Source organism: Lepidochelys kempii, chromosome 9 (genome assembly GCF_965140265.1).
Source record: "Lepidochelys kempii isolate rLepKem1 chromosome 9, rLepKem1.hap2, whole genome shotgun sequence".
Lineage (NCBI taxonomy): Eukaryota > Metazoa > Chordata > Testudines > Cheloniidae > Lepidochelys > Lepidochelys kempii.
This window is the reverse complement of record NC_133264.1, coordinates 618,065-630,477: the sequence shown is the minus strand read 5'-3', so window position 1 is coordinate 630,477 and position 12,413 is coordinate 618,065. Positions and strand designations below refer to the sequence as shown.

Below are 12,413 nucleotides of genomic sequence, written 5' to 3'. Positions count from 1 at the left end.
TGTATTTTTTTTTCTTTTTTGGTCTCTGCTGCTGCCTGATTGTGTACATCTGGTTCCAACTGAGGTGTGTGGTTGACCAGTCAGTTTGTAACTCTGGTGTTCATATGCAGCCCATGTGACCTCCTCAGGGCCATACAGGTAATATATATGTTGTGTGGATGTGGCCCACATAACACACAGAGAGCTGCATATGCTGCCCATAGTGGTAAATAGGTTGAGAACCACTGACCCAAACAGTTGAAGATTCTTGCGTTGTTGACTGTAAAACATATTTCCCAATCCCTTAATCATTCTCATGACCTTTCTCTGAACCCTCTCAAATATATCAACATCCTTCCTGAATTCCCCCATAATTTTTCCAACCCAAGAATTACATGATTGTGCTCATACATGAGAGCCAGAAAGTGAAAGTGATTAAAAATAAATGTGAAACTGACCAGTGCATTTTGCTTACACAAGCTTTGTGAACTGCAAAAATTAACAAAAGCCAAACATAATGAAGGTGAATTAGGTTTAAAAAGTTATTTCAGTTTCAATAATCAAACAGTGATCACCATTAAGAAGTCAACATTTGCACAGTTACCAGACACTGGTATCTGAGAAGCCATAGTTATTGCTTATGCTTAGAAGGGGACAATGATTCTTAAGCTTCTTTAGCACAAAACACATTATAAAATGGATATTGTCTCATGAGTACTTCCCAGCATTCACTATCACTCAGGCCACCTGCCTTCCCATTCACAATTGGGCAGGTTCTCTCTGTCACAGTTCAGGGCAACTGCATCTATATTCCTCCATCCTGGTCCACCAACAGCACCTACTGCAGGTTCCCTGCTCCTCAGCCATCACCTCTCTTGGGCAGAGACCTGCATCTCTTTCCCTCATGACCAGGGTTTTCACCAGCTGCAGTGTCTCCTGTCTACTCTGTTATCTATAAAAGAAAAGGAGTACTTGTGGCACCTTAGAGACTAACCAATTTATTTGAGCATAAGCTTTCGTGAGCTACAGCTCACTTCATCAGATGCATACTGTGGAAAATACAGAAGATGTTTTTATACACACAGACCATGAAAAAATGGGTGTTTATCACTACAAAAGGTTTTCTCTCCCCCCACCCCACTCTCGTGCTGGTAATAGCTTATGTAAAGTGATCACTCTCCTTACAATGTGTATGATAATCAAGGTGGGCCATTTCCAGCACAAATCCAGGTTTTCTCCCCACCCCTTCCCCACCCAGCTCCAAACCCACTCTCCTGTTGGTAATAGCTTATCTAAAGTGACCACTCTCCTTACAATGTGTATGATAATCAACACATTGTAAGGAGAGTGATCACTTTAGATAAGCTATTACCAATGGAGGGGGGAAGAAAACCTGGATTTGTGCTGGAAATGGCCCACCTTGATTATCATACACATTGTAAGGAGAGGTTTCAGAGGAACAGCCGTGTTAGTCTGTATTCGCAAAAAGAAAAGGAGTACTTGTGGCACCTTAGAGACTAACCAATTTATTTGAGCATGAGCTTTCGTGAGCTACAGCTGTAGCTCACGAAAGCTCATGCTCAAATAAATTGGTTAGTCTCTAAGGTGCCACAAGTACTCCTTTTCTTATTGTAAGGAGAGTGATCACTTTACATAAGCTATTACCAGCAGGAGAGTGGGGTGGGGGGAGAGAAAATCTTTTGTAGTGATAAACACCCATTTTTTCATGGTCTGTATGTATAAAAACATCTTCTGTATTTTCCACAGTGTGGATCCGATGAAGTGAGCTGTAGCTCACGAAAGCTTATGGTCAAATAAATTTGTTAGTCTCTAAGGTGCCACAAGTACTCCTTTTCTTTTTGCGAATACAGACTAACACGGCTGTTACTCTGAAACCTGTGTTATCTATAGTAAGCCAGTCTGCCTAAAAGGCCAGCATTGCACTTTGCTTTCTCTCCAGAGGCTATTAACAGCGTAATGTCCTGCAGTTATAAATTACCATACAGCTCTTTTTAAGCAATTACATTTATTCTTAATGTGTAAGTACTACAGAGCAACATATTAAAAACAATAAAACACACATGCGAAACACATGTTAAAAAGCTTACCAGAGTCACCCCCAACTCCAACATTGCGCTCTGATAGCTGTCAGTCCTTCCAATCCTTCTGCAAGGACTGGGCTCCCTGCCTTGGGCAGAACGAAAGCCCTGAGTCAGTTTAAACTCAGGCTATTTATCCAAAAGTCCTTTCTTTGTCCATTGGTCTCTGGAGAATCCAGTTTGATTTGATACATACAAGCATCTCCAGAAGCTGATACCTCTGTGTGGGGTGACGGGAAAGCAGTTACAACCTGCCTGATTTACCTTAGTCACCACCTGGTGTTTTTAGGTCCTGGAGGAGCTGTGGTATCCCTCCGCCATGGTGTAGAACACAATCATACATAAACCATTCATTTAAAACAATGGACCCCATTGAAGTATCTGTCACATCTCCCCCCAGAAAGGTTACATACACTCCCAACCCACAATAATACATACACTTAATACAATAGTCTTTCAAGGATATTGCAGGAAATTTCCATATTTGTCACAACCTCTTCCCATGTCTGATTATATAACATCACCTTGGCAAATACTGAAAAATGCTTACATGATAAAGTTATATTAGGAAACTAATGTATTTTTAGCATCTTTTACTGCTATTTATAAGCCAGCGATAATGAGGAGCAGCCAGAACCATTTGACCAACCAGCTCTCCACACACCACCACCAAATGCTCCCTGGGCCATAATTTGAAAACCTCTGGAATGGGTGCAGTATCTTAGGTACTCCTGGGTAGCAACTGTGGGCAAATATTTACCAGCAGGAGAGTGGGTTTGTGTGTGTGTGGGGGGAGAAAACCTGGATTTGTGCTGGAAATGGCCCAACTTGATTATCATACACATTGTAAGGAGAGTGATCACTTTAGATAAGCTATTACCAGCAGGAGAGTGGGGTGGGGGGAGGTATTTTTTCATGCTTTGTGTGTATAAAAAGATCTTCTACACTTTCCACAGTATGCATCCGACGAAGTGAGCGGTAGCTCACGAAAGCTTATGCTCAAATAAATTGGTTCGTCTCTAAGGTGCCACAAGTACTCCTTTTCTTTTTGCGAATACAGACTAACACGGCTGCTACTCTGAAACCTGTTAAATGATTGCAGTCTTACTTCTTGTCCTGTGTTCAGTGGTTAAGGAGAAAAATTTATCACTCTCCTCTTTATAACTACCTTTTACATACTTGAAGACTGTTATGTCCCCCCTCAGTCTTCTCTTCTCCAGACTAAACACACCCAATTTTTTTCATACTTTCTTAGTAGGTCATGTATTCTAGACCTTTAATCATTTTTGTTACTCTCTTCTAGATTTTCTCCCATTTGTCCACATCTTTCCCAAAGTGTGGTGCCCAGAACTGGACACAATATTCCAGTTGAGGACTTATCAGTGCTGAGTAGAGTGGAAGAATTACTTCATGTCTTGCTTGCAACACTCCTGCTAATACATCCCAGGATGATGTTTGCCTTTTTTTGCAACAGTATTGCATTGTTGATTCATATTTAAGTTGGTGATCCACTGTCTCCTAGATTCTTTTCTGTAGTACTCCTTCCTAGACAGTTGTTTCCTATTTTGTATTTATGTAATTGATTATTAATGTGAAGACCTACAGAGCAGTTGCTAACTTTTCACAGGACGCTGGAAGTCAACTTCATTTTGTATTCTGTCTGATGGTCATGGTTTTTCTATCATGTGATAGTTCATCTCTGTACATCATTGGTGAGACCATTTCTAGAATACTGTGTCCATTTCTGATGTCCACACTGTGAAAAGACGTTGAAAAACTAGAAAGGATTCAGAAAAAAAGGTACAAGAATGATTTGAAGTCTGGAAAGTTTGACTTACAGAGGAAGACTAAAGAAGTTCAGTTTATTTATTTTATCCAAGGTTTAGAGGTGATTTGATTATGGTATAAAAATATGTATAAAGGGAGAAGATTTCTGATAGCGGAGCACTCTTTAAATTGGCAGACAAAATCATAAGATCCTATGCCAAGCAGTTAAAGGTCGACAAATTCAGAGTAGAAAAAGGGCTCTAATTTTTAGCAATGACAGTCATTAACCATTGGGACAACTTACCTACCAATGCGATAGATTTGTCATCCCTTCAAGCCATTGGATGTGTTTCTAAAAGAGAGATTGTAGCTCACCGAGAAGTTATGTCTTGATTAAAGGACTGGTGGAATTCTCTGGTTTGTCTTATAGAGGAGAAAAGGAGTACTTGTGGCACCTTGGAGACTAACCAATTTATCTGAGCTCACGAAAGCTTATGCTCAGATAAATTGGTTAGTCTCTAAGGTGCCACAAGTACTCCTTTTCTTTTCTTTTTGCGAATACAGACTAACACAGCTGCTACTCTGAAACCTTATAGAGGAGGTTAGACTAGAGGATCATAATCATCCCCTCTGGCATTAAAAATCTATGCATCTAAGTGCTTTAGGGCCACATGCTGTTTTCACCCACTAGTTCCTGCTTCTCCTCGGTAGGTTGCATCAGCTGAGACACTGCATGCTCTTTTCAGAGGAACAGCCGTGTTAGTCTGTATTCGCAAAAAGAAAAGGAGTACTTGTGGCACCTTAGAGACTAACCAATTTATTTGAGCATGAGCTTTCGTGAGCTACAGCTCACTTCATCAGATGTTTACCGTGGAAACTGCAGCAGACTTTATATACACACAGAAATCATGAAACAATACCTCCTCCCACCCCACTGTCCTGCTGGTAATAGCTTATCTAAAGTGATCAACAGGTGGGCCATTTCCAGCACAAATCCAGGTTTTCTCACCCTCCACCCCCCCACACAAATTCACTCTCCTGCTGGTGCTAGCCCATCCAAAGTGACAACTCTTTACATAATCAAGTCGGGCTATTTCCTGCATAGATCAAGGTTTTCTCACATCCCCCCCACCCCCATACACACACAAACTCACTCTCCTGCTGGTAATAGCTCACGAAAGCTCATGCTCAAATAAATTGGTTAGTCTCTAAGGTGCCACAAGTACTCCTTTTCTTTTCATCTAAACTGACCATTCTCCAGGTTTAAATCCAAGTTAAACCAGAACATCTGGGGGGGGGGGGGGTAGGAAAAAACAAGAGGAAACAGGCTACCTTGCATAATGACTTAGCCACTCCCAGTCTCTATTTAAGCCTAAATTAATAGTATCCAATTTGCAAATGAATTCCAATTCAGCAGTTTCTCGCTGGAGTCTGGATTTGAAGTTTTTTTGTTTTAAGATAGCGACCTTCATGTCTGTGATTGCGTGACCAGAGAGATTGAAGTGTTCTCCGACTGGTTTATGAATGTTATAATTCTTGACATCTGATTTGTGTCCATTTATTCTTTTACGTAGAGACTGTCCAGTTTGACCAATGTACATGGCAGAGGGGCATTGCTGGCACATGCAATTCACCAGCAGGAGAGTGAATTTGTGTGGGGGGGTGGAGGGTGAGAAAACCTGGATTTGTGCTGGAAATGGCCCACCTGTTGATCACTTTAGATAAGCTATTACCAGCAGGACAGTGGGGTGGGAGGAGGTATTGTTTCATGATTTCTGTGTGTATATAAAGTCTGCTGCAGTTTCCACGGTAAACATCTGATGAAGTGAGCTGTAGCTCACGAAAGCTCATGCTCAAATAAATTGGTTAGTCTCTAAGGTGCCACAAGTACTCCTTTTCTTTTTGCATGCTCTTGGGAGGGAGTCGCTGAGATTTTCCAATACGACAGCGCAAAGACACGTTTAGGGTCCTTAATGTCTACACTCCTGAGTGTCTCTTTAAGAAATTCCTTATGATAGGCGTTTAATTGTGCGTGGGTGGCGACAGGAGGCCAGCAGCCTTCAGCACTTCGTGCACCACTACTGAACGGCTATTAACTGCTCGGCGAAGGCACAGGGCGCGTGCGGGCACGGGCGGCTGCCCCGCAGCCCCAGCACCGTATGAAGCGCTGCCGCCCCACGAACGGCTCTGCAAGAGCGCGGGACCCGCGGCAATTTCCTTGCAGCCCCCGCTACTTTTTACAGCGGCTGACCAACCCATAACCCTAAGAACGGGAGCCTGCCCTGCGTCCCCGCCTCGGTACTTCGGCGTGCGCGGCCCACCCCAGCCGGCAGCCCGGGCTTGCTCCCTGGAGCTGCGCAGCGGCCGCGGGTGGCCGTGCGGCCCCGCACCGCGCAGAACAGGCGCCGCAGGGGGCGGCGGCCCCGCACCTGTTGCTCGGCTCACTGTGGCCGGGGCTTTGCGGGGCCGCCGCACGCGGCAGCCGGGCGGGGCGGGCACATTCCTGCGCCTCTGCGAAGACGGGAGCGCGTGGGGCCGCCGCGGCTCCGGCTGCGGCTCCCCCGGGGGGCGGGCGCGGGCGCGGCCCCTTTAAGCCGGTGGGGCGCACTCACCTTGCCTCCCCCTTGAGGTGCCAGCCCCGGGCCGAGCTGACTCCTGATTGGGCGGCCGCCGGGCCCGGTCACGTGGCGGCTGCGAGTCTCTCCACAGCCTCCAGGCCGCCATCTTGGCTGGAAAGTTTGGAATTTCCAGCGGAGCGGAGCGGGGCGAGGCGGCGGTGGGAGGGAGCGCGCGCGCGCGAGAGAGCAGCCCCCGCCGCGCCGCGCCGCCCTGAGGGAGTCTCGGGCCCGCTTCTCCCCGCGGCGCCTCCCAGCGGGTAGCCGCCGCCGCCGCCGCTCCGAGCGGGCTGCCCCGTCCCGGCTGCGCTCCGGAGCCCCGGGGTCTGGTCTCGTCCCGCCCGCCCGCGAGTGCGGGGAAAGGCTCCGGCGGGACCGGGCGGCTCCGGCGGCCGGTCCGTGCCCCGCGCCAAGTCGGGGAGGGCGGCGGCGGCGGCCGTGCGCGCCCTGCCCGAGCCGAGCGGCCGGGGTCCGGCCGTGCCTCGCTCCCGGGCGTCCCTTCGGCTTCGGCGGCGGCGGCCGGGGAGCACCATGCCCGTCCGGAAGCAAGGTGAGGCCCCGCTGCCCCCGCGCGGCGGGAGCTGCCCCCCGCGAACTTTCTCTCGGCGCCGCCGCGCGAGTCCCCGCGCTCGGGGCGCCTGAGCCGCCGTTCCGCCCGCGCGCGCCGCCCCTGCGGCCGCCGGTGCCGCTCTTCGTTTCCCCGCTCACGCGAGCGCTGGCTGAGCGCGCCAGGGGTTCCGCTTCCAGCCCTTTTCTTTCGCGTAACACAGAGCCTGCCCTGTGTTCGTACTGGGGAAATCCGTGTCCGCCAAGCGGAAATCTGCACCCCCCTTTCGTGCCGCTAAAGTGTGGAGCTGTGCAGCTTGTTCCTGGGACCCGATGAGCCGGTCAAGGAGGAGGCAGCTGGATAGTTTTATCAGATGTGCACGTGGGCAACGTAATTCTTTCATAAAAAAAACCTGCTTTAGAAAAATCTTCTGCCTTGTTGGAAAAAACACATTTACTTGGCCAATTTATAAACCGGTAATAAAGAACTTCTGAGGAGCTTGGCAGTTGTTTAAGTTGGGTTAATTGAGGGTGTGATATAAAGAACTGCTGTATGGACTAAAGTTGGTGCAGTTCTGATCGTTTTCCCCTTATGTTATGGTGGTGGTTAGTTTTAATTTTTTGTTTTATTTTTTTTTGCAGATACCCAGCGAGCTTTGCGCCTCCTGGAGGAATACCGCTCCAAATTGAGCCAAAGTGAGGACAGACAGCTGAGAAACTCCATAGAGCGTGTCATTAATATCTTCCAGAGCAACCTTTTCCAGGCTTTGATAGGTAGATGTCAAAACTTTTTCGTACACTCATTCCAGTTTTTGCTCACAGCCTTAGATATACATAGTGGTACGATGGACAGCTTATAACAGAGTATTATACTTTTAGTGTGACTCTTGATGTAACAGATTTAAACGGAAAAGATTTAAATTACCAAGGTTCTGTTGTAGAAACGTAGGGGCAATCAAAATAAGCAGAACTGTGTTTTCAGCGTTTTCTTTAAAAGCATGCATGTACTTGTACTTGTTTTTTCCCCTGCTCCTTTTCCTCTGACAAACCCTAGTCTTGCTTTGAGTTTGTCTCATTAAAGAAAAGCTCGCGACAATGACCTCATCTTCATTGCTTACTTCCATTTCAGAAGCTCTCTACAAACACAAGTTTACATTTCTGATTCAGAACAGTTCAGACCTTTTTCTGGTACTTCTCTTTGCCAGTCAGTTGGGTGCAGTCTATCTTGTGGTGAAAAGCTAAGCCAAGCTTTGAGGGACACATGTACCAGGGTTAATTTGTGGGTCAAACTTCTGAAGCTTTACACCTAAGGCATTTGGGGTTATGCACTAAGTAGTGCTTCTCCCCCTTTTGCACTTCTTTTCTGTAGTATTTTAGTTGGAAGACTTTGTATTGGTTAGCAGACTTACAATTCTTTTTCTCAGTGGAAGTCCCTAAAATAGAATTCTACCTTTTGATCCCTCTCTCCAGCAAACAAGAAATTGTTTTTTCTAACTGCTCCCACTCAGAGATGTAAGGACTTTCCCTCAGGCCAAAGCAGCTGAATCTGGCTCAGAACCATTCAATGCCACTCCTTGCAACTGATCAGAGATTCACAGCAGTATAGGACAAGACAGTTGATTGCTGTCTGCTTTGGTTCTTAGGACCTAAACCAGGGGTGGCCAGCTTGATCCTGAGAAGGAGCTAGTATTTACTAGTGTATATTGCCAGAGAGCCACAGTAATACATCAGCAGCCCCATATCAGCTCCCCCGCCCCGCTCCCAGCGCCTCCCGCTCCCTCCTGATCAGCTTGTTTCGTGGTGTGCAGGAGGCTCTGGGGGGAGAGGGGGAGGAGGACCTGTGGCAGAGCCAGGGGTTGAGCAGTGAGTACCCCCGGGCACCTTAGAAAGTTGGCGCCTGTAGTTCCAGCCCCAGAGTCTAAGGAGCCGCACATTAACCTCTGAAGAGCTGCATGAGGCTCCGGAGCCACAGGTTGGCCACTTCTGACCTAAACTCTGGTCTCCTGCATGACAGTTGTTGGCTTTTGATACTGTAGCTTGTGAACCATGGTGCTTTTTTTCATTTATGCTCTCACACTATCGACATGTTAAGTAGGAAAGTAGTCTTATCAGCTTTGTTGTAACTTGCAAAACTTTAATCTGGATCTGATGTTACATTATATAAAGGAGAAGTAACATGCACTGTCTTCTATTTGCAAGGGGAGGAAGCAAGGATGTGTTGCTGCAAGTGGCACTAACCAGACAATGTGTAGCATTTATAGTAAGGGGTCTGTCAATGTTGCTTTTATGAATCACTTTGCAGGGCTTTATAGCTAGTCCTGTTCAGATCAAATTTGGTGAAACTGCTTGGTGCACAAGTTAGAGAGACAAAGTGGGTGAGGTAATATCTTTTATTGGACCAACTTTGTCTGTTGGTGAGAGAGACAACCTGGGTCTGATACGGCTATAACTACACTGCATACAATATGGCGCACAAATTGTCAGCTCAAATGCATCAGTGATTCAGATAATTGCATAGAGAATACACTTATAAAGTTTGCGGACGATACCAAGCTGGGAGGGGTGCAAGTGCTTTGGAGGATAGGATTAAAATTCAAAATGATCTGGACAAACTGGAGAAATGGTCTGAAATAAATAGGATGAAATTCAATAAGAACAAATGCAAAGTAGTCCATTTAGGAAGGAACAATCAGTTGCACACATTCAAATGGGAAATGACTGTTTAGGAAGGAGTACTGGGGAAAGGGGTTTGGGGGTCATAGTAGACCATAAGCTAAATATGATTCAACAGTGTAACACTGTTGCAAAAAAACTAAAAGCGAACATCATTCTGGGGTGTATTAGCAGGAGTGTTGTAAGCAAGACACGAGAAGTAATTCTTCCGTTTTATTCCGTGCTGATTAGGCCTCAGCTGGAGTATTGTGTCCTGTTCTGGGCTCCACATTTCAGAAAAGATGTGGACAAATTGGAGAAAGGCCAGAGGAGTAACAAAAATGATTAAGGTCTAGAAAACATGACCTATGAGGGAAGATAGAAAAAATTGGGTTTGTTTAGTCTGGAGAAGAGAAGACTGAGAGGGGACGTGATTACAGTTTTCAAGTACATAAAAGGATTTTACAAGGCGGAGGGAGAAAAATTGTTGTTAACCTCCTGAGGATAGGACAAGAAGCAATGGGCTTAAATTGCAGCAAGGGAGGTTTACATTAGACATTAGAAAAAACTTCCTAACTGTTAGGGTGAATAAGCACTGGAATAAATTGGCTGGGAATGGTGAACCGTGGCCACTGGGGGCTGCGGGCGGCCTTGCCTGCGGATGATCAATGTAAACACTGTCTCATGGCCCGCCAGCGGATTACCCTGACAGGCCACAGGTTGCCCACCACTGGTCTAGATAATACTTAGTCCTGCCATGAGTGCAGGGGACTGGACTAGATGACCTCTCGAGGTCCCTTCCAGTTCTAGGATACCTGTTTTTCTCATTCATTAAAAATATTTCAGTGTAGTGTCTTTTGAATGATGATTCTGTATAGTTCTAGCATTCCTCGTTTCTCCACTACTGTAACAGTAATTGAGTTAATAGGCTCACCCCACATCCCTTTGTGTGAAGGCATTGTAGCACATACAGTGGTTCAGGAACTGCCTGTTCCACAACAGGTGAGAGAGAAATAGTTTGTCATTCTTCAGTTGGCATTTCATTGTTTTTATGGGATGCAATCCACATCCAAAGATGAGGAAACTCATGCCTTTAAGAATGTTCTATGAATTTTAATGCAGTCTCATTTTTAAATGTTTTTTTAATTTAGCAAACAAACTTCAGCCATTTTGATTGTAAAGATAAAGATTGCTGTCTGTGGCAGTGGAATGGACCTTCAGTTTTTCCTTTCTGGAGAGTTTTTATTGTAAATTTTCTCATGCAGATTGATCCTGCAGTACATTAATACCTCTAAGGCTATGTCTACACTACCACTTACGTTGGTATAACTTCTGTCACTCAGGGGTGTGAATGAACCATTCCCCCTGAATTTGGAGATGTCTTTAGCCATTGTGAAGATTCCAAAAGGCAGACTGCATATGGAATCCGGTGAAAACTGTATTTCCAGGAGTGAACGTTTTACTGAAGACTTCCAAATTAAACAATGAGGTAGTTAAGCACATGTTTATCTCCAGTTTAGAGAGTTCTGTGAAATGCTTTTATTTAGACTTGCTTTAATTGCCATTTTCCCAGAAATCAATCCAGTTAGACCTACCTTTCCGCAGTGGATTCTGGTAACATTAAATTAATACAAATATAGTGACCTTAATGTCAGTTTGAAAATGAATGGTGTAGTTTAAATTGACATTCATAACGGATTAGCTTTTCTCAATATAAGTAACTTCTCTTAGTTTGTGTTTTCCTAGTTGTATTTAGAATAGCCTTTTTTAGCTACTCTTGAGTAGTTCTCTTGTCGCGGTTCAGTTTATTAAGTGATAGAGGGAGAAGGGATAGGATTTGTTAACCTTAGTTTGATTAAAAATTTGATGTCCATCTGATCTTAATTAGATGGAAGGCTGGAGGGAAGAATTTGTGTATATTTACATAACTGGTCTGATGCTATCAGGAAAAAGAGAGAATGATTTCTGCTTATAAACTGAGAGAAAATCATTTGTTTTTATAACCAAAACCTGTTTGTTTTGTTTAATGGCATTTCTGCTTTAGCAAGACTACTTAATGGAAATGGTCTTCTGAAAATGCTACTCTTTTATAACTGTAGGAGACAGTTTTCTATTTGCTGAATTGTCCATTCTCCTGCGAGTGGATTCCAGAAGTGCTCCTTTCCTTTTTCATCAGCACAGATGTAAAGCAAAGTGGAACTTGAGTGCTCTTTCTATACCATAGCAGTAGAGAGCTGGCTCTGTTGCCTCTTTTTTTTGCATCAGTTTTGTTCTCTGACTCCAAGCAAAGTAATACAGCAATTTTAAGTCATTTTGTAGCTAAGAATGTGTAGACTGAGTTAAATATATTTTCTTTTTAATTCTTCACCTTCAGAGAAAACATTTTTAGTTGTTGAAAGTTCAGCTACTACATCTGTATCTGGAATCCACATAGGTGGGCCTTATGCCCAGGCAGAAGTCCACCAACTTCACTTGGACTTGGCATGGGCATAAGGCAGTGTTTTTCAAACCTTGGGTCATGACCCACTACTGGGTTGCAGCAAGTAAGACGCTGGGTTGTCTTGCTCTGTTCAGCACTGCCGACTGGGACATTAAAAGTCCCGTTGGCGGTGCTGCCCAGCTAAGGCAGGCTAGTGCTTACCTTTTCCGACACTGCGCTGTGCCCTGGAAGCAGCCAGCAGTGGGTCCAGCTTCTCGGCAGGGGAGCCACGGATCTCTGCGCGCTGCCAACACCCCGAGCACTGGCTCTGCACTC

General features: G+C 45.4%; 1 protein-coding gene and 1 long non-coding RNA gene across 33 annotated transcripts in view; one reads left to right on the top strand and one right to left on the bottom strand.

The window, feature by feature from the left end:
- Nucleotides 1-1,851: 1,851 nt before the first annotated feature.
- Nucleotides 1,852-4,288, bottom strand: LOC140917022 (uncharacterized). The gene is made up of 2 exons (XR_012160698.1): nucleotides 4,154-4,288; nucleotides 1,852-3,855 (listed from the first exon to the last, which is right to left on the bottom strand). It is a non-coding gene; the product is annotated as an uncharacterized lncRNA (long non-coding RNA).
- A 2,209-nt stretch (nucleotides 4,289-6,497) lies between these two features.
- Nucleotides 6,498-12,413, top strand: part of DLG1 (discs large MAGUK scaffold protein 1) — a 441,602-nt gene continuing 435,686 nt past the window's right edge. For 7 of the 32 annotated variants that reach the window (XM_073358939.1, XM_073358931.1, XM_073358925.1 and 4 more), the window contains exons 1-2: nucleotides 6,501-7,010; nucleotides 7,649-7,780. In XM_073358939.1, coding sequence (XP_073215040.1) covers nucleotides 6,992-7,010; nucleotides 7,649-7,780 — 151 coding nt within the window. In that variant the 5' untranslated portion in view covers nucleotides 6,501-6,991. Of the gene's footprint in view, nucleotides 7,011-7,648; nucleotides 7,781-12,413 lie in introns of all 32 variants that reach the window. The other 25 variants (XM_073358923.1, XM_073358918.1, XM_073358922.1 and 22 more) reach the window with 10 other exon arrangements.